The sequence below is a fragment of the Heptranchias perlo genome, chromosome 35, assembly GCF_035084215.1.
Source record: "Heptranchias perlo isolate sHepPer1 chromosome 35, sHepPer1.hap1, whole genome shotgun sequence".
Classification (NCBI taxonomy): domain Eukaryota; kingdom Metazoa; phylum Chordata; class Chondrichthyes; order Hexanchiformes; family Hexanchidae; genus Heptranchias; species Heptranchias perlo.
In genome coordinates, this window is record NC_090359.1 from 25,094,626 (window position 1) to 25,119,656 (window position 25,031).

Consider the following 25,031-nt stretch of genomic DNA (forward strand, 5'->3'; position numbering starts at 1 on the left):
GTTTAACGTCTCATCCGGCAGGCGGCACCTCCGGCCGTGCAGCGCTCCCTCAGTGACTGCACTGGGAGCGTCGGCCTGGATTTTGCGCTCAAGTCTCTGGAGTGGGACTTGAACCCACGACCTTCTGACTCGGGGGGGGGGGGGGGTGGGGGGGGGGGGGAGAAAGAGAGAGAGAGAAAGAAAGAGAGAAAGAAAAAGAAAAAGAGAGAAAAAGAGAGAAGGAAAAAGAGAGAAAAAGAAAGAAAAAGAGAGAGAGAAAGAAAGAAAATGAGAGAGAGAAAGAAAGAAAATGAGAGAGAGAAAGAAAATGAGAGAGAGAGAGAAAATGAGAGAGAAAGAAAGAGAGAGAAAGAAAAAGAGAGAGAAAGAAAAAGAGAGAGAAAGAAAAAGTAAAAGAGAGCAAGAGAGAAAGAGAAAAAGAGAGAGAGAGAGAGAAAGAGAAGAGAGAGAGAGAGAGAAAGAGAAAAAGAGAGAGAGAGAAAGAGAAAGAGAGAGAGAGAGATACCAACTGAGCCAGGGCTGACACCAATCTCTATAGAAATGCTTTAAGGGATGTCTGAATGTTCCAGCTCCATTGAACAGCTTGTCTGGGAGGCACAGACTCTCCCGCAGCCTGTCAGGGGTGAACTTCTAGTGACAGGAATCTTATGACAAGTTAGTCAAAGCCTCGAAATACATGCACCGTTTAAAAATAAGGGGTTGTCTGAATAACGACGTTAGTACAATCTAAAGCTGGAACAGGCGCAACACAATCACCTCAGCTGCTGGGATTAGTCAGATTTATTGTTGATAATTAACTACTTCGGCCCTTGGTCTCACTCCTGCTCCAACTTTCCCGACAGTTTATTATTTATATAAGCAGGCTTCAACTGGGCATTTTAGGAAATTAACAATCGCCTAGAGAAACGTAACAGCGAAATAAAGATTTAAGTAGAGTAACCAACTTTAATTTGATCTAATCAGACACAACTTCCAGACTGGGACATAAAGTAACCTGCCACTTCTGTAAATGTGATTCCCTCACTGTCCTTTGCGTTTGTGTATCGAGGTGGGTTGAGGTTAGTAATATATATCCAAATTGCTAACTCAAGACAGACTGACCTGCTACAGATAATCCCAGCTCTCAAATCAGGGTCGGTGATCAGTCCTCGGCCGTTCTCCCCCTCCCCGGTATGATCCTGAGCCACACAGAAAAAGACCTGAGCTTCTGACAACAAGTGCCACCCAGGCTGGACTGGAGCCGAGGTGTCCCCGAACCAATCGGCTGTAAACTTCCTGGGTAATTTCAGAGCGATAACTAGATCTGGACTTAGGCCAAACACAGACACACACACACACAAAAAAAAAATTAACCCTTTAAATGCACCATCATCCGGCTTAAATCGTTTTAATGTAACTAGGGGGCATAATCTTAGAATAAGGGGCTGCTCTTTCAAAACTGAGAGGAGGAGAAACTTCTTCTCTCAGAGGGTAGTAGGTCTGTGGAATTTGCTGCCCCAGGAAGCTGTGGAAGCTACATCATTAAATAAATTTAAAACAGAAATAGACAGTTTCCTAGAAGTAAAGGGAATTAGGGGTTACGGGGAGCAGGCAGGAAATTGGACATGAATTTAGATTTGAGGTTAGGATCAGATCAGCCATGATCTTATTGAATGGCGGAGCAGGCTCGAGGGGCCGATTGGCCTACTCCTGCTCCTATTTCTTATGTTCTTAGAGAGGATTTGGATTCTGTATTATGGGGAGTGGGCGAGTGGCAGCATTTCTCCTCTCTCTAAAGGGGGAGTGGTATAAGCCGGTTTTAATCAGCTGTTGACTGATATCACTCTCGTTTACACATGACTCTTAACTGGCCTGACTGAAAGCACCCTCTAACAAGGAAAGCACGAGGAGTTGAAAAGGGAAGGAAGAGGGGGAGGAGAGAGGATTCGAACATTCAAGTTCCTGCTTTAATATCCCCTACAGAGCCCAGAATGATTGGGAGACTGTTAGAACAAAATCAGGGTGGGAGGTGAGGGATAGGGTCAGAAGGTGGATAGAAAGAACTTGCATTTATATAGCGCCTTTCACAACCTCAGGCCGTCCCAAAGCGCTTTACAGCCAATGAAGTGCTTTTGAAATGTAGTCACTGTTGTAATGTAGGAAACGGGACCAATTTGTGCACAGTAAGATCCCACACACAGCAACGACCAGATGATTTTTTTTTAAGGTGTTGGTTGAGGAATAAATATTGGCCAGGACACCGAGGAGAACTCCCTCGGCTCTTCTTCGAAACAGTGGCCATTTTTACGTCCACCCGAGGGGGCAGGCGGGGCCGCGGTTTAACGTCTCATCCGAAAGACGGCACCTCCGACGGTGCAGCACCCCCTCAGTGCTGGCAATGGGTGCTCGAGTCTCTGGAGAGTGACTTGAACCCACAACCTTCTGGCTCAGAGGCGGGAGAGAGAGAGCGAGCGCTACCACCTGAGCCACAGCTGACGCCCACCGGTATTAGGAGTGAGATTCACGATCTTCGTAAACTGAAAACCCTATTTCGTTTTCAGGGGCACGTCTTGAAACCAAGTTCTTTTATTTGCTCCCTTTTCCACCTGAAGGGGCTAGCTCGTCCTAGCGTAGTTCCGCAGTTGCCAGCAGCCCTCTGCTACCTCATCCAAGTGGCCACCCTTCATGCACAATGCTAGACCATGAGTAGCAGCCGGCTATTTGACTGCAGGTTGCATCACAGCCGGGCCACACCCCGACATCCACAGGTGCACCATGCCAGTAGGCAACGCTGGAGGGTGATCGGGAGTGGGAACTCCAGTTTTGCTCCGCCCTCGTCCCGGAGTGCCAAGGTCGATGGCAAGCTCCCAAATTGCTGACCCTGCTAAGATCTGGTGGAGGTACAGACAAGAATTGAACCTGCAATCTTGTGTTCGTTACTGGTCTATTTTCCGACCGGCACCATTTCGTTGTAAACACTTAACCCACTCGTGCCAATTTCCTGCCTGCGTTTTGGTTGGCGGACCCATTTATTTTAAAATGGGTTCATGCCATCCTTACAGTAATACGGGTCAGGCTCTTAAAAGAGAATAGCTCGCTGACACTTATTGTCCAGGATAACAGATGAGGGCATTTTTGGCAAGGTACAGTGCCCACCCAGAATTCAAGAAATGAGGAGAAATTAAAATCAAACAGCACGAAAAAAAAGACTCGTTTCTAACTTTTCTCGGCACGAGTTGAAATCAGGCTTTTGATGAAAATGGAGTGAGGTAAGATATTCACGATAATTTCTCAGATTTTGCGTGTTGAGAAAAGAAACAATCTTGAACTGATTTTTTCTGAAGGTCTTTTCCTGCAGGAACAACTTGTATTTATATGGGGCCTTTAACGTAGTAAAATGTCCCGAGGCGCTTCACGGGAGCGACTATCAAACAAAATTTGACACCGAGCCACAAGGAGATATTAGGACAGGTGACCAAAAGCTTGGTCAAAGTAGTAGGTTTTTACGGAGCGTCGTAAAGGAGGAAAGAGAGGCGGAGAGGTTTAGGGAGGGAATTCCAGAGCTTGGGGCCCAGGCAGCTGAAGGCACGGCCGCCAATGGTGGAGCGATAGAAATCGGGGATGCGCAAGAGGCCAGAATTGGAGGAGCGCAGAGATCTCGGAGGGATGTAGGAGGTTACAGAGATAGAGAGGGAATTTGAAAATAAGGAATTTTAAAATCTAAGTGTAAATGGGAGCTGTGTGACGTTTGTGTGTGCAGTCTCACCCAATAAGGGAGATTAACAGCACTCGCTGACATCTATCTACATATTAAAAATCCTGCTTAGGGCGTACGCTTCCTGTTATCTTGATATTTGGTCACCAGTTTTCTGTTACCAGTTACCATTCCCAAAGCTCTCCACCACTGGGGTTATCCTCGTGTTATGTATGGGTCTGTTGTAGACTCATTGAGAGAGATTGATTGTCATGATTAGTCAACAACTCCATTATCGTTGTATCATGCATCTACCAGGATGGTAGAAGGCGAACTAGATGGACCTTTGTCTTTTTTCATCTAGCAATTCCTATGTTCCTATCAGAAATCTTGGAAAGGCCTCGGAAGGGGAATCTGTTCCATAAATTGACCACTCGCTCACTGAAATATTGTTTGGAATTTACGTCCCTTCAAGCTCAGGTCGTGTCCTCTGGTTCTACTGTTTTGAACAAGGTGAAACATGTGGTCATGGTCTATATTATCTAGTCCCTTCAGAATCCGAAAAACATCTATCACATCACCTCTCAATCTTCTCTCTTCCAGTGAGAACATGCCCAATTTATATAATCGCACCTCATAATCCAATCCCTCTTCTGTACCCTTTCAATAGCTGCAATATCCTTTCTGTACTGAGGCGACCAGAACGGTACACAGTATTTTAAGTGCGGTCGCGCCAATGATTTATAAAGTGGCGGGATTACCTCCCTATTTCAGCTTAATATTGACCTAATACATCCCAACATCTGATTTGCTTCACTCACTGCAAACTGTTACTATAGCTTAGATTTATTCTCAATCAGGAGCCCCAGGTCCTCTTCATTTTCCATGCAAATTATTTTCTTTCCATTTAAGTAGTCGTCCCTTCCTGGATTTTCTGTCCCCGTGTGAAGCACTTTGCATTTCTCTACATTTCAAAAGATACAGTGCTACATAAATAGGCTCGTCAGCAAAATTGAAGCCCAGGGAATAAAAGAGGCAGTGGCAGCATGGATACGAAATTAGCCAAGTGACAGGAAACAGAGAGTAGTAGTGAACGGTTGTTTTTTGGACTGGAGGAAGGTATATAGTGGTGTTCCCCGGGGATCGGTGATGGGATCACTGCTTTTTTTTATATATTAATGACCTGGACTTGGGTGTGCAGGGCACAATTTCAAAATTTGCAATGACACAAAACTTGCAAGTTTAGTAAACAGTGAGGAGGATAGTGACAGACTTCAAGAAGACATAGACAGGCTGGTGGAATGAGCGGACACATAGCAGATGAAATTTAATGCAGAGAAGTGCGAAGTGATACATTTTGGCAGGATGAGGGGCAATATGAACTAAATGGTACAATTCTAAAGGGGGTGCAGGAACAGAGACACCTGGGAGTATATGTGCACAAATCTTTGAAGGTGGCAGGAAAGGTTGAGAAAGTGGTTGAAAAGGCATTTTTAAAAATTCATTCATGGGATGTGGGCGTCGCTGGCGAGGCCGGCATTTATTGCCCATCCCTAATTGCTTGAGAAGGTGGTGGTGAGCCGCCTTCGTGAACCGCTGCAGTCCGTGTGGTGAAGGTTCTCCCACAGTGCTGTTAGATAGGGAGTTCCAGGAAATGGGATCCTGGGCTTTACAAATAGAGGCATAGAGTACAAAAGCAAGGAAGTTACATTGAACCTTTATAAAACACTGGTTCGGCCACAACTGGAGTATTGTGTCCGATTCTGGGCACCGCACTTTAGGAAGGATGTGAAGGCCTTAGAGAGGGTGCAGAAAAGATTTACTAGAATAATTCCAGGGATGAGGAACTTCAGTTATGTGGAGAAGCTGGGGTTGTTCTCCTTACAGCTGAGAAGGTTGAGAGGAGATTTGATAGAAGTGTTCAAAATCATGAAAAGTTTAGATAAAGTAAATAAAGAGAAATTATTTCCATTGGCGGAAGGGTCGAGAACCAGAGGACACAGATTTAAGGTAATTGGCGTAAGAACCAAAGGCGATGTGAGGAAAAACTTTTTTCTTTTTTTTTAAAGTACAGCAAGTAATTATGATCTGGAATGTGCTGTCTGAAAGGGTGGTGGAAGCAGATTCAATTGTGGCTTTCAAAAAGGAATTGGATAAGTACTTGAAGGGAAAAAATTTGCGGGGCTACAGGGAAAGAGCGGGGGAATGGGACTAACCGGATTGCTCTTATAAAGAGCCGGCACGGGCTTGATGGGCTGAATGGCCTCCTTCTGTGCTGTAATGATTCTATGATTGAATTTCGTGGGCCACCTGTCTGCTCAACTTCCAAGTATATTCAAATCCTCCCCGGGTAGCTTATCCTGATCAGCTTTAGAGTCTGCCAGCTTCGTTAAATTTGCAGATGATACAAAGCTAGTCACTGTGCTTGTGACTCCTAGCTCCAGATCAGTTATGAAGATATTAAACTCTAGTGGTCCCAAAACAGACCCCTGTGGGACCGGACTGGTAACATTGTCCCAGGCTGATGACAGTCCCTGGACCACCACCTCTGGATTCTATCGGTCAACCAATCACGTATCCGTTGTAAAATATTTCCGCTTTCTTCAATTTTCAGTACCAGCATTTCCAGAAGTACATCGAGTTACATCAAAACTACAGCACAGAAACAGGCCATTCGGCCCAACTGGTCCATGCCAGCGTTTATGCTGCACCTGAGCCTCCTCCCTCCCTACATCATCTCACCCCATCAGGATATCCTTCTATTCCTTTCTCCCTCATGTGTTTATCCAGCTTACCCTTAAATGCATCTGTGCTATTCGCCTCATCTACTCCTTGTGGTAGCGAGTTCCACATTCTCACCACTCTCTGGGTAAAGTCTTTTTCCTGAATTCCCTATTGGATTTATTAGCGACTATTTTATATTTACGACTTCTAGTTTTGGACTCCCCCCACAAGTGGAAACATTTTCTCCACGTCTACCCTATCAAACCCTATTATCTTAACAACCTCTATCAGGTCACCCCTCAGCCTTCTCTTTTCTAGAGGAAAAAAAGAGCCCCAGCCTGTTCAGCCTTTCCTGATAAAAGGTATAACCTCTCAGTTCTGGTACAGAGGAACTGGATCAAAGGCCTGACTGAAATCAAAGTACGTCAAATGTGCCCCCTGGGAGTGGGTTTGAGACTGCCTCAAACCCATTCCACTCAAGGACACTTGCATCCATCAGAGGGAGGAGGCTTTCATCCAGTCAATCTGGACTGGGCCCAAACCATGGTGCAACCCACAGCATCACTGTCTCTCCCAAGGTATGTATTTGCAGGCCGCTCCCTGTTTCTCAGTGTTGCAACCATTAACCTGCTAAACATTTATACTCGTTGAGCCAGTGTAAACATCCACACCCACCAGTTACTAGTCCAGAACCTATAAGCAACAGACAATAGCTCAAGTTGGTCCTAGAGGTCCAACCCTTCAAGGAATTCACGCTGGGTTGCGATCGTCAAGCCCGCCGGACAACACAACATTTCGCTCGACGACCGTTAACATTAGTGAACAAAGTTATCTTGCGACAGTCAATGAAATCATCCAGCTGTTAAACAATCTCCAACAAGGAAAAGCTTACACAAAAGCAAACACAGAGACTAAAGTCTCACCTGGCCTTTGTCCGGTTGCCACGGAGATCCTGATTTATTTCTCACCACGGCAGCAGTCGTACAAATTGGAAGGCAAGTGACAGCCCGATCTCAGTGCTGTACCATGGAGTGCCAGACTGCTGGTTTTATTACTTAAGTACGTTTAAGAAACAACTTGCATTTATATAGCACCTTTCATGTCCTCAGGATGTCCCAAAGTGCTTCATGGGCCAATGAAGTACTTTCTTTTTGTTGGAAGTGCAGTCATTATTATGTAGGCAAATACAGCAGCCAATTCAACCTCCAAAACCAGTATTGCAAGGCTCGTTATCCATATTCGCTCTAGAGTGGCGTTGGAGCCTCCCAGCCTCCTGCAGCCAACACAGCTAAAAGACACATCATTCCCTCAATCTAATCGTGGGCAATGCCATGAGATTCAATGGCTGTAACTACACCCATGTCATTACATACGAATTAAGAGTCGGCCATTCGGCCCCTCGAGCCTGCTCTACCATTTGATAAGATCATGGCTGATCTAATTGTGACCTCAACCCTACTTTCCCGTCTACCTACCCTCTAACCTTTGACTCCCTTGTTAATCAGGAATCTATCTAACTCAGCCTTAAAAGTATTCAGTGACCCTGCCTCCACCGCTCTCTGGGGAAGGGAGTTCCACAGACTCCCGACCCTCAGAGAAAAAATTTCTCCTCATCTCCGTCTTAAATGGGAGACCCCTTATTTTTAAACTGTGGCCCCTAGTTTTAGTCTCTCCGACAAGGGGAAACATCCTCTCAGCATCTACCCCTTCAAGTCCCCTCAGGATCTTATGTGTTTCAATAAGATCACCTCTCATTCTTCTAAACTCCAGTGTATACAGGCCCAACTTGTCCAACCTTTCCTCATAAGATAACCCCCTCATTATGTACACGCATGTACTCTGGGCTTTTTGTTGCAAGACCTTGTTTATACTATTTTCTCACCAGCGGCAGCCCAATTGCGCACAGCAAGATCCCACAAATAGCAATGTGATAATGACCAGATAATCTGTTTTTAGGTGTTAGTTGAGGGATAAATTTTGGCCAGGACGCCAGGGCGAACTCCCCCCTGCTCTTCTTCGAATAGTGGCCGTGGGATCTTTTACATCCACCTGAGAGGGCAGGCAGGGAATCGGTTTAACGTCTCATCCAAAAGACAGCAGAGCCGACAGTGCAGCACTCCCTCAGTACTGCAATGGAGCGTCAGCCTAGATTTTGGGCTCAAGTCTCTGGAGTGGGACTCGAACTCATAACCTTCTGACTCGGAGGCGAGAGTGCCATGGTGTGCTGAGGGAGTGGGTGGAATGGTGAGTTAGGCACCGTTCTTAACACTTCTGGGAGCTGGGTTCGAGCCCAAACTAGGCCAACGAAGCAAGAGGCTTCTCTTCCTGCCAGCTGCAAGGGTCCCATGTGACATTAGGTTGGGGGCCGTCTCAATCCAGTTCCCAGGGGCAATGGGCCCCAAGGCACTAATGTTGTGCGGCACTAACTTGGCAATCTCATTCAGGGGCCACAGGATGGCTGGTGTGGGAGATGGAGAAATAACACGCTGGTGCCATAGAGGGCGCTTATGGGGTTAGGGCTGAGGGACATTATTGGGGCAGAGTTGAGGGAGCTTCACTGCGTATCCACTGGAGCGGTGAGTCCTCGAGAGCAATGGGCGCCAAGGAACATAGGAATTGCTAGACGATAAAAGTCCAAGGTCCACCTAGTCCGCCTTCTACCATCACAGTGGTCGCGTGATACGACGATAATGGAGTTGTAGACTAATTGCAGTAATCAATCTATCGATTAGACTACAACAGACCCAGGCATGAGGAGAGGAAAACCCCCAGCGGTGGAGAGCCGTGGGAATCCATAGGTCCAAAGTCACCTTTTGGCCAGGACGCCAAGCCTGCTACACTCACCATATGTCGGGTCTCAAATTACTCATATACTGTGTCCCAAAATAATATTTTCCAAAAGAAATCCATCTAATCTGCATTTGAATGAATCAATACTAACTGCTTCCACCGTCTCCCGAGGGACCCTGTTCTATAGATTGACTGCTCTCTCACTGAAATAATGTTCCCGCAGATTCGTTTGGAATTGACCCCCCTTCAAACGCAGGCAGTGTCCTCTGGGTCTACTGTTCTGGACAAGGTGAAACAGCTGGTCATGGTTTACATTATTTAGTCCATTTAGAATCTTGAAAACATCAATCACATCGCCTCTCAACTTTCTCTTTTCCCAGTAAGAACGTGCCCGATTCACATAATCGCTCCTCACAATCCAATCCCCTCAGTAGATCGGGTGCCTGAAACGGGGAAAGGCTCCATTTCCCAATGAGGCCATCCTTCACACATTGTGAGCGCAAATCGAAACAAAAACCATAGCGTCCGAGGGTCTTACAACTTTGCGAGAGGCAACCGGACTTATTTTAAACGCCTCGATTTTAAAATTCTCATCGCTGTGTTCAAATCCCTCCTTGGCCTCGCCCCCCCCCTTCCCCTCCCTATCTCTGTAACCTCCTCCAGCCCTACAACCCTCCGAGATCTCTGCGCTCCTCAGAGTCTGGCCTCTTGCGCATCCCCCGATTTCCATCGCTCCACCATTGGTGGCCGTGCCTTCAGCTGCCTGGGGCCCTAAGCTCTGGAATTCCCTCCCTAAACCTCTCCGCCCTCTCTCTCTCCTCCTTTAAGACGCTCCTTAAAACCTACCTCTTTGACCTCACCTGTCCTAATGTCTCCTTGTGTGGCTCGGTGTCAGATTTTGTTTCGAGTGCCCCTCCTGTGAAGGTCCCTGGGACGTTATACTATTTTTAAAAAGGTGTGGTAAAAATGCAAGTTGTTGTTATTGTACGTTCTTGTCACGACCCCCTTCGAACGACCTACCTCTTCTCCCTTTAGAACAGGTGCCAGAACACAGCCTGCTCCCAACAAGAGGCGAGTCGAGACGCCAGACAGAGCTTTCAGACTTCTGGGAGGGGGGGGGGGAGGGGGCAGGGGGGGGGGAATTAATTTTGCCAAGGAAGAGTGACTTATGAAATGACTTTTATTCTAAAAATGATTGGATACAGTTGTGTAAATTGGGACAGTTTCTTGTGGGGTGGTAAGAGTTGTGGGAGTCACTGCCCGGAAGCTATGGGCACTGTATCCTGCTGTGCCAGTATTTACAAAGGTTGCGTCTCTTTCCGGCGGGTGGCACTGCCAACGTGCCGCCCTCCCTGCTCTGTACACACCCGCGAAGGCCGGCAGGACTTCCCCTCATCCTCGTTTGGGCTGCTCGAAACGCAGATGCAATCGTCTGTTCAGTGCCTCCTGCTGCGGGTAAATAACCGCCCCCCCCACCCCCACCCACATCCCACCCCGCCCGCTCCCCTCGGAGGGGGGTCGAAGTGGTGTCCAGGACTCGGTCTTCCACCAGCCCCCCGCCCCTGCGTCGAACCCCGTTGCCCTTTCACCTTCCGGCAGGACCTTTGACCTGCGCCAGACTCGTACATGCCCCTCTGTGACTCGCTCACTCACTGGCGGAGTTTATTGCTCCCCCCCCACACAGGGTACAGAGGACGGGCGGGGGGGGGCTTGCGAGAGAGTCGGCGACGCGTCTCATTTGGGCGAGTGCTGCTGCAAGGCGTTATTGTTGGACTGGGCTTTACTGTCCGAGGCCGAAGGAAGGGACACCACGATGTACTTCTGGGCGTTACTGGTCACCGTGCTGCTGGGGGCGGTCTGAGAGGTCGAGACCAGCTTGACGATTGGTTGAATACTGGGTACGGTGGTGGTGACGGGAGATGTGCTGCCAGTTCCACAGGGAGTCGTCCTCAGTGTTATTACCTGAAATAAAAAAAGGAAAAGGTTTGCTATCTTTTGATTGTGCTCCTCTTCCTTCGTATCGTCCAACAGCAATTAGAATCGTACGGTCACAGGAGGAGGCCATTCGGGCCCATCGCGTCAGCTCTTTGAAAGAGCTATCCAATTAGTCCCAATTCCCCCTGCTTCTCCAACCCCCACTAACCCCCCGCCAAGTATTTATCCGATTCCCTTTTGAAAGCTACTACTGAATCTGCTTCCACCGCCCTTTCAGGCAGCGCATTTCAGATCGTAACAACGTGCTGCGTAAAAAAAATAATCCTCCTCATCTCCCCCTCTAGCATCGACAACGCTGGGAAAACGTTCCACTCAACCCCTCAGAATCCCCCTGCCCGCCCCCTCTTCGGACAGACACTGGCTTCCATCAACAGAACCCTTGGGGCTAAAAGGGTTAAATTTCAAGGACGGGATGCGCAGACGAGGCTTGTGTTCCCCACAGGGTATAGAAGTTTAAGGGGTGATCCAATTGAGGTGTTTCAGATGATTAAAGGATTTGATAGGATAGATAAACTATTTCCTCTGGTTGGGGGGAGTCCAGAACAAGGGGGCATAACCTTAAAATTAGAGCCAGGCCGTTCAGGGGTGATGTCAGGAAGCACTTCTTCACACAAAGGGGCGTGGAAATCTGGAACTCTCTCCCCCAAAAAGCTGTTGAGGCCGGGGGTCAATTGAAAAATTTCAAAACTGAGATCGATTTTGTTGTTAGGTAAGGATATTAAGGGACCCTCCGAGATCTCTGCGCTCCTCTTGCGTATCCCCGATTTCCATCGCTCCACCATTGGCGGCCGTGCCTTCAGCTGTCTAGGCCCTAAGCTCTGGAATTCCCTCCCTAAACCTCTCCGCCCCTCTCTCTCCTCCTTTAAGACGCTCCTTAAAACCTACCTCTTTGACTAAGCTTTTGGTCACCTGTCCTAATATCTCCTTATGCGGCCCGGTGTCAAATTTTGCCTGATAATCGCTCCTGCGAAGCGCCTTGGGACGTTTTATTATATTAAAGGCGCTATAGAAATGCAAGTTTTTGTTATCATCAAACAAAATTTGATACCGAGCCACATAAGGAGATATTAGGACAGGTGACCAAAAGCTTGGTCAAAGAGGGAGGTTTTAAGGAGCGTCTTAAAGGAGGAGAGAGAGGGGCGGAGAGGTTTAGGGAGGGAATTCCAGATGGAGTCAAGATATAGATCGGCTGTGGTCTAATTGAATGGTGGAACAGACTCGAGGGGCTGAGTGGCCTCCGATGTCCCTCACCCCATTCGCTCACCTGTTGAGTGCTGGAAGAGCCGGAGCTTGAAGACATCACGATATAGTTGGTTGGAGACGGGGACGACTGGGTGGGAGTGGATGGGCGGGAGAGCAGCGTTTGCATCGGCATCGGCAGCGTGATGGAGCTGGGGACCTTGAAGATGCTGGAGGTGGTCGAGGGCTGAGACGCCTGCGGACTTTGGGAGATCGTCAGCGTGGGTCTGGGCTGCAACACAAAGCAGATGACGCGAAATGTTAACTGGCCAATAGTTCCTTACCCGCCCTAGACATGCCGCACGACAGAAATCTTTATACAATACCGATAGGTCACATAGTCCCCAATCCCTCCACCCTACCACGGGCAGCAGGGCCTTCAAGCAGCTTAACTCCCACTCTCTGGAATTCTCCCCAAATCCCTCCGCCTTGCTACATCCTCCCACTCTCCCAGTGCCAGGACTGGGGGAGGCGCTGCGCAGTTGGAGGCGCCGTCTTTCAGGTGAGACGTTAAACCGAGGTCCAGTCTGCCCTCTCGGGTGCACGTAAAAGATCCCACGGCCACTATTTCGAAGAAGAGCGGGGGGGGGGGGGGGGGGGGGGGGGGGAGTTCTCCCCGGTGTCCTGGGGCCAATATTTATCCCTCAACCAACATCACTAAAAACAGATCAACTGGTCATTTATTTCATCGCTGTTTGTGGGATCTTGACGAGCGCAAACTGGCTGCCACGTTCCCTACCTGACTATATTTCTAAAGTATTTGGCTGTAAAGCGCTTTGGGACGTCCCGAGGTCGTGAAAGGCACTGTAGAAACGCAAGTTCTCTCCCTTGGTTTGGGCTGGGACCAGATTGAAGTGTTTCTACTCAATGTGTTGCACCATTGGTTTCAAGGTGGTCAGGATTAAACCGGGTGGGGATCCCAGAGTGGGCACTGATAGAATTGGCAATTACATCTGTGTGCGCTGTGTCTGAGATAGCGCAAACAGATGTTAATTGCCAATTCTGTGTCTGATTGCCTGGTTCACCGTGTCGCACAATGCTGTTGACTACGCATGGATCATTATCGCAGCAATCAGGGTGGGACAGGCAGCATCAGCAGAGAGAGAAACAGTGTTAACGTTTCATGTCGATGATCCAGTCAGCATAAACGGGAAGAAGTTAGAGATTTAACAGTTTATAAACAAGTGCAGAGCCAGGGGGGGGTGGGGGGGGGGGGTGGGGGGGGGGGGGAGGGGAGGAAAGAATAAAAGGGGAAGGTCTATGATACTGTCTCTCTTGCAATGGATTTCAGCCCACACTCTGGGCTCCTGCTCTCAGATGGATTGTCCAAAGCATCCCCTGGGTTTTGTTTGTATTGTGAAACTGCAGTGGGAGCGGGGCCCCCAGTCTAGGGGAGTCAAGACCAGCTGTGCCGCAAAGAATATATTACTTTCATTCTCTTATACATGGATTTTTCCCCAATGTCTTGGAGGGAGATGGGGGGAGGAAGGTGGAGCGCAGGAACCTGCACCAATTGATCTGTACAGACAGGGGGAGCTTTCAGCACCACTGCCTGCTGAGCAGCCTTGGAACGGACTCCACTTCCTCAGGCAGATCTCTGGTCCTCCGATAAAGCACAACCGGTCTTTGGATTAGGGCTCAATGAAAGCTCGAGGAACAGCACCTCGTCTGTCAATTAGGCACTTTATAGCCTTCCGGTCTTAACATCGAGTTCAACAGCTTCAGATCATAACTACTGCTCTCATTTTCTCAATTGTAAACAATTTTACAACACCAAGTTATAGTCCAGCAATTTTATTTTAAATTCACAAGCTTTCGGAGACTTCCTCCTTCCTCAGGTAAATGTTTCAGGAGCTCCTTGAAGCCTACGCATTTATACATATAGAACAATACATGGTGTTTACAGACTGCCCCTGCAACTGCCTGAAACATTTACCTGAGGAAGGAGGAAGTCTCCGAAAGCTTGTGAATTTAAAATAAAATTGCTGGACTATAACTTGGTGTTGTAAAATTGTTTACAATTGTCAACCCCAGTCCATCACCGGCATCTCCACCTCATTTTCTCAAACAGCAAATGCTGGTGATGGTTCTGCTGTTGCCATTTCCAGCTCCTCTAGACCCATCTTTTGTTCCTTTACCTGTCCCATTCCCACCCTCCTTGCCTTGCACCATCGTCCCCTTTTGTCATTTAATCACTCCTGCCCTCCATCCTATCACAGACCTCCCCTTTTGTTCTTTCATCCTCCCACCCCCGCCTTTCCCTGATTCTGTACTTGCTTAAAAACGGTTAGCTCATTAACACCTTCCAGTTCTGACGCAAGGTCATGGACCTGAAACATTAACCCTGTTCCTCCCTCCACAGACGCTGCCCGACCCGCTGAGCGTTTCCAGCATTTTCTGGTTTTTTGTGTCAGGTTTCCAGCCTCCGCAGTATTGTGCGTTTTGAAGGAAGCGTACTCGTCGTGCCAGAAACACACCAGCGGAGAGGCATTCCTCATTAGGCAATGCTGATGATGTGGATATTCCTCCCGCCCCCACCCCTCCACCACTGGTACAGAGAACTTTAAGGTGGTGTGGAAACCTAACGGAGGTTTTGCAAAATTCTGAAAGGATTTTGAGAGGGTAAACAGTGGAAGGTTGGCAAATCAACACCACAGTCAGGACCGTTAGAAGGACTGGGGAAATTAGACGTTTCTCCACGTAGAGGGTCACTGGAATATAGAAGGACTGTCTCAATGGCCACATAGTACGAGACTATCATTTAAAATATTAGCAACAGGAGGAGGCCATTCAGCCCCTCGAGCCTATTCCGCCATTCAATTAGGTCATGGCTGATCTTCATCTTAACTCCATTTACCTAGAAATTCAGTGACTATAAAAGGCAGGGAAAAAGGATTAGATAGTTCTAGTTAACTAGTTAGCACCAGGAGCTACCAGTTGGTTAATGCACCACCTCCTGTGCTGCAGTTTTTCTTTTAATGATCATTGGTGCCGCCGAGTGGCGGGATGTGGATTTGCACCGTGTCGATTGTTGTGAAGTCGATTGGGGATTAGACACTTCCCTCACAGGGAGTGCGACACTTAAAGAAGAGCCGAGTACTTTAACAAACTGCTTTCAACCCTGCCTCCTGGTCCCCCTTTATAACCAGGCACCGACTGCCTACATTTGGTGCTAACTCGATAAGAGTTTTTTGACGAGGTAACAGAGAGGGTCGATGAGGGCAATGCAGGTGTACCTGGACTTCGAAGAGGCGTTTGATAAAGTGCCACGTAATAGGCTTGTCATCAAGACTGAAGCCCATGGAATAAAGGGGGCAGTAGCAGCATGGATACAGAATTGGTTATATAACAGGAAGCAGAGAGTAGTTTTTCCAGACTGGAGGGAGGTGTACAGTGGTGTTCCCCAGGGGTCAGTACTAAGACCACTGCTTTTCTTGATATATATTAATGACTTGGACTTGGGTGCACAGAGCAAGTGAGAACTTCAGCATCCATAACGCATAGACATATGTTTTTCGATTTATAGAGAGCAAGAGATATTTTACAAAAAGAGAACCAAGGGTTTTGGATTGTCCACTGACCCTCCCCCAAAGCAAGAGATGGAAAAGGCCGTGGATCGGGAATGGAACCTTCCCATTTTTTGGGGGACCCGGATGTTTTCCAGCTGGAAGGAGGTTAGGTGTTTTACGCAAAAATGGAAAAATAAAGCAAGTAAAATTCTGCGACAAAGGTAGAGGGATCTGCAGGGGTGGGGGGGGGGGGGGGTGAAGAGAAGAGAAGGGCAGGGCAATCTTCGTCACCCGGGCGGCTTTAGCTCCCCGTCTAGACGTGGCACCCGATGGTCGCGAAAGGGGTGAAGAAATTCGGAGGGTTCTAAACGCCCCGCGCCTTACAAACGACGAGGCGCGGGGGGTGGGGGGCGTGCTTTAAAACGATTGCGACTAATCCAAGACTACCTGGGACCAGTTGGTCTTTGCCCCAAGGGGGAACCCACTCTGGGGCTTAGGCCTCCCCTTGGGCCGCCCAGCCGCAGACCACAATGAGCTTTGGGACGTGACTGGTCACCGTTTGGCTGGGGGGCGGTCGGAGAGGCGGTGACCAGCTTAACTAGAGGTTGGACATTCCGCACGGTGGTAGTGAGTGGAGACAGTTCCGCAAGACGCAGTGCTCAGGGTAATTACCTAAAAAAGTTTTTTTTTTTTAATAAAGTGCATTTCATTCTTGGCTTGAAGATGGTTCGCCCCTCAGACTCCTCCCATTCCAGCCCCCTCGCCCAGTGCAACTCTACACACAATCTCACGCGGGGAAAAGAATTCCTTCAAGATACCACCAAAGTCTACAGGCGGGAGTGCTGTTCCGAGCTTTCACGCTCAGATTGCTGGAGGTAGGGTTACTCAAAGGAGAGATGGTTTGCGCAGGTCTAACTCCTCCCCATCTCTTGCCCTCCCCCCAATGACTCTTCCCCTCTTGGCCTCCCCTTTCACCTCAGTCCCTGACGAGAGGACGTTCTTCCATGCACGGCTAACGGATGAGAGCGTCGGGCAACGGTCGGGGGACACAAACCCGTAGCCCGCCATCGCATGGAGTACCAAGCGGGTTTGTGCGAAGTCATTTTAGGGCACTGCTTTCGGAAATACTTTTTATTCCGGAAAGAAACAAAACTCTCTCTTTTCTTTTGGGGGGGGGGGGGGGGAAAGCAAAAACACCTCGGTGCTTACCTGCTGCGTGCTGGAAGAGCCGGAGGCTGAAGACATCATGATGAATTTGGTCGGAGACGGCGAGGGCTGGGTTGGCGTCGATGGACGAGCAGAGACCAGAGTCTGCATGGGCAGCGTGATCGAGCTGGGGACTTTGATAATGCTGGGTGCCCGAGACGTCTGGGTCGTCTGTGGAGCCTGCGATATCGTTAGGGTGGGTCGGGGCTGCAACAAAACATAGTCTGAGTAGAAGTACTCTCCCACCCCCCCCTCCCGAAGACACAGTCCCCATCGATTATAGCAGGCGCGATCATGTGAACGCAATTTGCCCACTATATACGATGGACGGTAACACCAACATTGGTCCCAGACACCCTCCAGAGGATTCAGAGTGTGTCTCTGGGTTTTGTTCCGATCTGGTCGGGAAATTCTCAGCAAAGTAGTTTCTCTGTCCCGGTTCAGCGTTTTGATGAAACTGACCGGCACGCTTCGTACGCAGTAAGCGACATCTTTGCGATTGACTTCCGCGGTTATGGGGAAACTGCCCCGGTACACGGGCGGTACAAGTGGTGGGGACTGTGCCGACTCGCGAGGTGCAGCACTCACTTTTAATGGGCCATCTGGTTGCTTAATTACACGCGACCCACACGTAAACAATTGCAATAGAAAATAGCAAACAGCTTCGTCCATTTTGTGCAATTAATTCACATAGAACAGTGTCGTCCAACAGGAAATCCCTGGCGACACCATTTTAGCCACACGTTAATTTTGGTAGAAAACGCCTCACACACAATACAGGTAAATGTAGTGTGCGTGTGCGTGTATTTACTTAACAAACATCTACCACCATTCTGTAACCAAGGGAGCAAAGCAGCTTCAACAATCACGCTCTGCTTTTCATCTTACCATTTTAACAACAAATGCACAGAAAGATTAAAGTTCACACACATAAGCCGTGCGAATGAGTATTGAGATCACACGCCCAATGACGTTGTCTATTATTCATTGTTTATTTACTAATAAAGACATGCAATTGGGCACATCTGGATACCCAATTGGGCACATCTGGGATAAAAGTCCAAGTCGGGTCACAATTGGATTTAGAATTGTCCCAGCACTGCAGCAATTGTACGAGCAGACCCACGAGGTCTGCAAAATCAGCAGAATAGAAACCCTATCACCGGGTTTTACAGGCTCCAGGACTGCAGAGGTACTGAAACCCCCAGCAATGCACCTACACAGCTACAACTCAGCTTTAAATAACAAAGCCACGGCTGGCTGGCACTGAGCGTAAGGAGAGTAGAATCATCACTTCAATATTGAAGGTCAACTTTTGATTTTCAGCCGTCTAGGCCCTACGCTATGGAATTGCCTCCCTCGACCGCTCCGCCTCCCTCGACCTCTAAGACCCTCCTTAAACCTGGACCAAACTTTTTGTCAGCCCTCCTTATAGCTCCTCCTTTGGCTCAGCGTCCATTTTTTGTCCGATTACACCTCCGTGAAGCGCCTTGGGACTCCAATTCTGGCCTCTTCCACATCCCCGATTTCCATCGCTCCACCGTCGGCGGCCATCAGCTGCCTGGGCTCGGAGCTCTGGAATTCCCTCCTTAAACCTCTCCGCCTCTCCCCTCCTTCAAGACGCTCCTTAAAACCTACCGTTTTGACCAAGCGTCTCCTCATGTGGGTCGGTGTCAAATTTTGAAGCGCCGTGGGGAATTCCACGACATTAGAAGGCGCTATATAAATGCAAGTTGCTGTTTCTTACCTGCGTGATGGTTAGTGTGGTCCTGTTCACCTGCTGAGCCTGCATAGCAGCCTGGGCACGAGCTTTCACCACGTGGGTACACAGCATAGGGCCCAGGTACCCGTAGTCGGTTTTGTACGACTCCTGGTTATCGGGAGGGGAGCGGATCTTTGCTACGACAGGCGCACAATGTTTCTAGAAGTCAAAGTGAAAAAACCACAACTTAAAAAAAAAATTGAAAGTGTGAAACCTGAATGGGTGGTGGAAGCTTTCAAAAGGGAATTGATTATTTATTTGAAAAGGAAAAATCTGCAGGGTTATGGGGGAAAAGAGCAGGGGAGTGGGACTAATTGGATAGCTCTTTCAAAAGAGCCAGCACAGGCACGATGGGCCGAATGACCTCCTTCTGTGCTGTAAGATTCTGCGTTTTTAAATCTTAATTTCTGTTTGAAATTAAGTCTTAGCAACCTTTACAAATCACTGGTTAGGCCTCAGCTGGAGTACTGTGTCGCATTCTGGGCACTGCACTTTAGGAAGGATGTCAACGAATTGGGAGAGGGTGCAGAGGAGATTTACTAGAATGGTACCGGGATGAGAGACTTCAGTTACGTGGAGAGACTGGAGAAGCCGGGGTTGTTCTCCTTAGAACCGAGAAGGTTAATGGGAGAATTAATAGAGGTGTTCAAGATTATGAGGGATTTTGATAGAGTAAATAGGGAGAAATTGTTTCCAGTGGCAGGAGGGTCAGTAACCAGAGGACACAGATTTACGGTAATTGGCAAAAGAACCAGGGGGGAGACGATGAGAATTTTTTTTTTTACGCAGCGAGTTATGATCTGGAATGCGCTGCCTGAAAGGGCGGTGGAAGCAGATTCAACAGTAACTTTCAGAAGAGAATTGGATAAATACTTGAAAAGGAAAAATCTGCAGGGCAATGGGGAAAGAGCAGGGGAGTGAGTGGGACTAATTGGATAGCTCTTTCGAAGAGCCGGCATAATGGGCCTTCCGTGCTGTACGATTCTACGGACGCGATGTACTTCACCATTCTGCAGACACCACCTCTGCACGCCGTACGCAAAGCCCACCCCGGGCTTACTGATCCGACAATTCCTCGCACGCATCACCTACCAGTAGTAAACTCTGTACGTGATCTGCTCCAATCTTGTCAATGTTACTGACGACAGGTCCCTCCAGCACCACTCGGATTCGCTCCCCTTCTATCTGAAGTCTCTGGATAATCAGTGTCTTGATCACCTGTTTGTCAATCGTATTTGGTTAATTCGAGTGCTGTGTGTCTGGGCGGCTGGGATTTAAATATTGATGAAATAAAAAAGAGAGGGGCGGATTCTGACATTTTATGTCAATTATGCATCATAGTAAATAGGACAGAGAGAGGTTAAAAACCAAAATAACTTCAGATTTAAAAATGGAAATATAAAAACTTGCACTTCCTGAACATTTTACCTCATCCAAATTTCACACAGTGAACTGCTTTTGAAGTAAGATGGTTATTGGAGGCAATTAAACTTTTAATAGACTAGGGCACTGTTAGTGGCAGACATGAGTCTGTATAGTTTACAACAGTCAGGGCTACACAGCACAAGTAATTATGCTCCCAGGCAACTTAACTTACAGAAGATATGTATCACTTTAAGAAACACTTACATCGTGGCCTAGTTCAGCCAATCCTGCGATGCAGCCGTACCTTGTTGTCCAGGGCGTCTTGTCATCCAACCAACTCTGAAATCGTAACAAAGAGCAAGGTCGGGTTATATGGAGGGCTGAAGGCACCTGGCATTAAAAGAATCTCACAGGCCTGCCAGGGAACAGATCTGATGGACAATAACCGAGCGCTGGCGCAGCTGGTACGGAGTCATTCAAAATCAGGCCACACGTTTACTCTTCGAGCTGTGCCAAATTTACTGATGTGGCCTGGGGGCAATGACGGGACACTAAAATAAACCTCATTACCAGGGAAAGGGGGAAGAGGAGGGAAAGGGGGGAAGAGGAGGGAAAGGGGGGAAGAGGAGGGAAAGGGGGGAAGAGGAGGGAAAGGGGGGAAGAGGAGGGAAAGGGGGGAAGAGGAGGGAAAGGGGGGAAGAGGAGGGAAAGGGGGGAAGAGGAGGGAAAGGGGGGAAGAGGAGGGAAAGGGGGGAAGAGGAGGGAAAGGGGGGAAGAGGAGGGAAAGGGGGGAAGAGGAGGGAAAGGGGGGAAGAGGAGGGAAAGGGGGGAAGAGGAGGGAAAGGGGGGAAGAGGAGGGAAAGGGGGGAAGAGGAGGGAAAGGGGGGAAGAGGAGGGAAAGGGGGGAAGAGGAGGGAAAGGGGGGAAGAGGAGGGAAAGGGGGGAAGAGGAGGGAAAGGGGGGAAGAGGAGGGAAAGAAAGACAGGTACGATTTCTGCTCCCAAATTACCCACACTGAAAGCACGGTTGTGTAAGGCACACACAGAATTTACAGCACAGAAACAGGCCATTCAGCCCAACTGGTCCATACCAGTGTTTATGCTCCACACAAGTCTCCTCCCACCCCATCACCATATCCTTCCATCCCTTTCTCCCTCGTGTATTTATCCAGCTTCCCCTTAAATGTATTTATACTATTCGCCTCAACTACTCCTTGTGGTAGCGAGTTCCACATTCTCACCACTCTCTGGGTAAAAAGGTTTCTCCTAAATTCCTTATTGGATTTATTAAAGAAATAAGGAGGCCATATACGCCTTGGAAAATAAGTCTAAACGGGGTGGGGGAACAAAGAGATCTAGTGACTATCTCGTATTTATGACCCTTAGTTTTGGACACCCCCCCCCCCACACAGGTGGAAAATCTTCTCTACGTTTACCCCAATGAACCCCTTCATAATTTTAAAGACCTCCATCAGGTCACCCCTCAGCCTTCTCTTTTCCAGAAAAAAAGAGCCCCAGTCTGTTCAGTCGTTTCTGACAGTTATAACCTCTCCGCTCTGGTCATCATCCTGGTAAATATTTTTAGTGCATGCACTCCAGAACCTCCATATTCTTTTTGCAATATGGAGACCAGAACGGTGCACAGTACTCCAAGTGTGGTGTAACCATAGTTCAATACAACTTTAACATAACCTCTCTGCTTTTTAATTCTACTCTTCTAAAAATTCTCAGTGCTTTGTTTGCGTTTTTTATGACCATGTTAACTTGTGTTGCTACTTTTAATGATCTGTGAATCTGTACCCCTAGACCTCTCCGCTCCTCTGCCCCATTTAGACTCTTATTTTCCAAGGAGTATATGGCCTCCTTATTTCTTCTCTGATTTGTCACGCAGCTTGTCCGACATTCAGTACTGGATGAGCAGAAATTTCCTCCAATTAAATATTGGGATGACCGAAGCCGTTGTCTTCAGTCCCCGCCACAAACTCCGTTCCCTAGCAACCGACTCCATCCCTCTCCCTGGCCACTGTCTGAGGCTGAACCAGACTGTTCGTAACCGTGGCGTCCTATTTGACCCCGAGCTAAGCTTACAACACCATATCCCCTCCTTCACCAAGACCGCCTACTTCCACCTCTGTAACATCGCCTGTCTCCGCCCCCGCCTCAGCTCATCTGCTGCTGAAACCCTCATCCATGCTGTTGTTACCTCCAGACTTGAATATTCCAATGCTCTCCCTGGCCGGCCTCCCATCCTCCATAAACTTGAGCTGATCCAAAACTCGGCTGCCCGAATCCTAACTCACATCAAGTCCCGTTCACCCATCACCCCCTGTGCTCGCTGACCTACATTGGCTCTCTGTCCAGCAAAGCCTCAATTTTAAAATTCTCATCCTCGTGTTCAGATCTCTCCATGGCCTCGCCCCTCCCTATCTCTGTAACCTCCTCCAGCCCTGCAACCCTCCAATAACTCTGCACTTCTCCAACTCTGGCCTCTCGTGCATCCACCACTTCCTTTGCCCCACCATTGGCGGCCGTGCCTTCAGCCGCCTAGGCCCTAAGCTCTGGAATTCCCTCCCTAAACTTCTCCGCCTCTCTCTCCTCCTTTAAGATGCTTCTTAAAATCAACCGTCACCTATCCTAATATCTCCTTATGGGGCTCGGTGTCAAATTCTGTTTGTTAACGCTCCTGTGAAGCGTGGTGGGGATGTTTTACTACATTAAAAGGCGCTATGTAAATGCAAGTTATTGTTGCTTGTGAGAAGGTTAATTAACAGCCTGCAGACATTGCACTGCCCACTCTTTCCCCAGAAAATGACTCGAAATGGGCTTTGATAATTACATCTAAAAATTCCACAATTGCATATGTTAATCTTAATTCTTGGCCTCCCACAATGAAAAGATAGATTAGAGGCACCGAAACAGTCTCCCTTTTGTGCTCCAAGCTTGCACAATAAGAATCTGCAGCACAATACAGTTTCGGGGTAACAGGAACTTAGTCAAGCAAATTAAACGATCCCTTTCCCCTTGACCCTAAAATTGGCCAATAAAGCAGAAACGACCGCCTGAGGTCACAGGTCAGGTCAACGGCCACCAGCACGCAGAGCGCAGGCGCGAGGCGGGCCCTTACCTTGGTGAAGGTTCTGGTGATGCGGGACTGGATGTTGTTGGTGGTGGTGCTGAAGTTCTTGCAGATCTGCGCCATGAGCCGGGCGGCGAAATCGCGCAGCGCCCAGTGGTTGTCCACGTCGGGGCGAAGGCACAGCTGTCGGCTCACGATGCACGTCACCACCGCGGGGATCAGTTCGTGAAGCTTGTGGGGGCGAGGGGGGGGGGGGGGGGGGAAGGGACAGAAAGGGAGCTTCAGATGACAATTCAAGTGTTTATTAAAAAAATCAAAACTATCAGGCCCGCCCCCCCCCAACCCCTCCGCCATATCTCAGGTGAATTTATCCGCCGAGTTGCACGTCTCGCTCCGAACTCCCAGTGGGTCGCACTCTCTCTCGCCTCAGAGTCAGAAGGTCATGGGTTCAAATCCCACTCCAGAGACTTAGAAACATAGGAACAGGAGGAGGCCATTCAGCCCCTCGTGCCTGCTCCGCCATTTGATAAGATCATGGCTGATCTGTGATCTAACTCCATATACCTGCCTTTGGCCCATATCCCTTAATACCTTTGGTTGCCGAAAAGCTATCTATCTCAGATTTAAATTTAGCAATTGAGCTAGTATCAATTGCCGTTTGCGGAAGAGAATTCCAAACTTCGACCACCCTTTGTGTGTAGAAATGTTTTCTAATCTCGCTCCTGAAAGGTCTGGCTCTAATTTTTAGACTGTGCCCCCTACTCCTAAAATCCCCAACCAGCGGAAATAGTTTCTCTCTATCCGCCCTATCTGTTCCCCTTAATATCTTTTAAACTTCGATCAGATCACCCCTTAACCTTCGAAACTCCAGAGAATACAACCCCAATTTGTGTAATCTCTCCTCGTAACTTAACCCTTGAAGTCCGGGTATTATTCTAGTAAACCTACGCTGCACTCCCTCCAAGGCCAATATGTCCTTCCGAAGGTGCGGTGCCCAGAACTGCTCACAGTACTCCAGGTGCGGTCTAACCAGGGTTTTGTACTTGAGCATATAATCCAGGCGGACACTCCCGGTGCCAGTACCGAGGGAGTGCTGCACCGTCAGAGGTGCCGTCCTTCGGATGAGACATTAAACCGAGGCCCCGCCCGCCCTCTCAGGTGAACGTAAAAAAGATCCCACGGCCGGTATTTTCTAAAATGAGCAGTGGGCGTTCTACCCGATGTCCTGGGGCCAATATTTATGCCTCGACCAACATCACTTAAAAAACAGATTATCTGATCATTATCACACTGTTGTAATGTAGGAAACGCGATAGCCGATTTGCGCACAGCAAGCTCCCGCAAACAGCAGTGGCTACACTTCAAGAAAGTATTCCATTGGCTGTAAAGGCGCTTTGGGACATTCCAAGGTTGTGAAAGGCGCTATATAAATGCAAGACCTTTTCCTGTTACAGCTCAGCAAGATCCCAGGCTCAGTCCCTGTCCGTTCCGAGCTAGTAAAAAAATCAGCCAGGGTTTGTAATAGATGCCCAACTGCCAGAGGTGGAAGAGAGCAGAAATCCAGAAAGGAGAAGGAAGAGCCAGGGAGTCGAGGGGAGGCAGATGCAAGTGAAAGACGGTCAATGGAGTTCTCCAGATCACAGCGAGGGCAGGAATTAGTCAGCAACATGATCGAAGGTGGGGGTCACTGTCA

At 48.5% G+C, this 25,031-nt stretch overlaps 2 protein-coding genes across 3 annotated transcripts in view; both read right to left on the reverse strand.

The window, feature by feature from the left end:
- LOC137302485 (calpain-5-like) overlaps window positions 1-3,389 on the reverse strand; it is a 36,774-nt gene extending 33,385 nt beyond the window's left edge. For both annotated transcript variants that reach the window (XM_067972177.1, XM_067972176.1), the window contains exon 1: window positions 1,102-3,389. The gene's annotated coding sequence lies outside the window, so the exon portion shown is untranslated. The remainder of the gene's footprint in view (window positions 1-1,101) is intronic.
- A 6,960-nt stretch (window positions 3,390-10,349) lies between these two features.
- Window positions 10,350-25,031, reverse strand: part of taf6 (TAF6 RNA polymerase II, TATA box binding protein (TBP)-associated factor) — a 33,694-nt gene continuing 19,012 nt past the window's right edge. The window contains exons 10-16 of the mRNA XM_067972178.1: window positions 23,387-23,569; window positions 20,528-20,602; window positions 19,991-20,116; window positions 18,884-19,057; window positions 17,140-17,343; window positions 12,447-12,653; window positions 10,350-11,149 (exon numbers count right to left, since the gene is read on the reverse strand). Of these exons, the coding sequence (XP_067828279.1) occupies window positions 10,922-11,149; window positions 12,447-12,653; window positions 17,140-17,343; window positions 18,884-19,057; window positions 19,991-20,116; window positions 20,528-20,602; window positions 23,387-23,569 (1,197 nt within the window). The 3' untranslated portion in view covers window positions 10,350-10,921. The remainder of the gene's footprint in view (window positions 11,150-12,446; window positions 12,654-17,139; window positions 17,344-18,883; window positions 19,058-19,990; window positions 20,117-20,527; window positions 20,603-23,386; window positions 23,570-25,031) is intronic.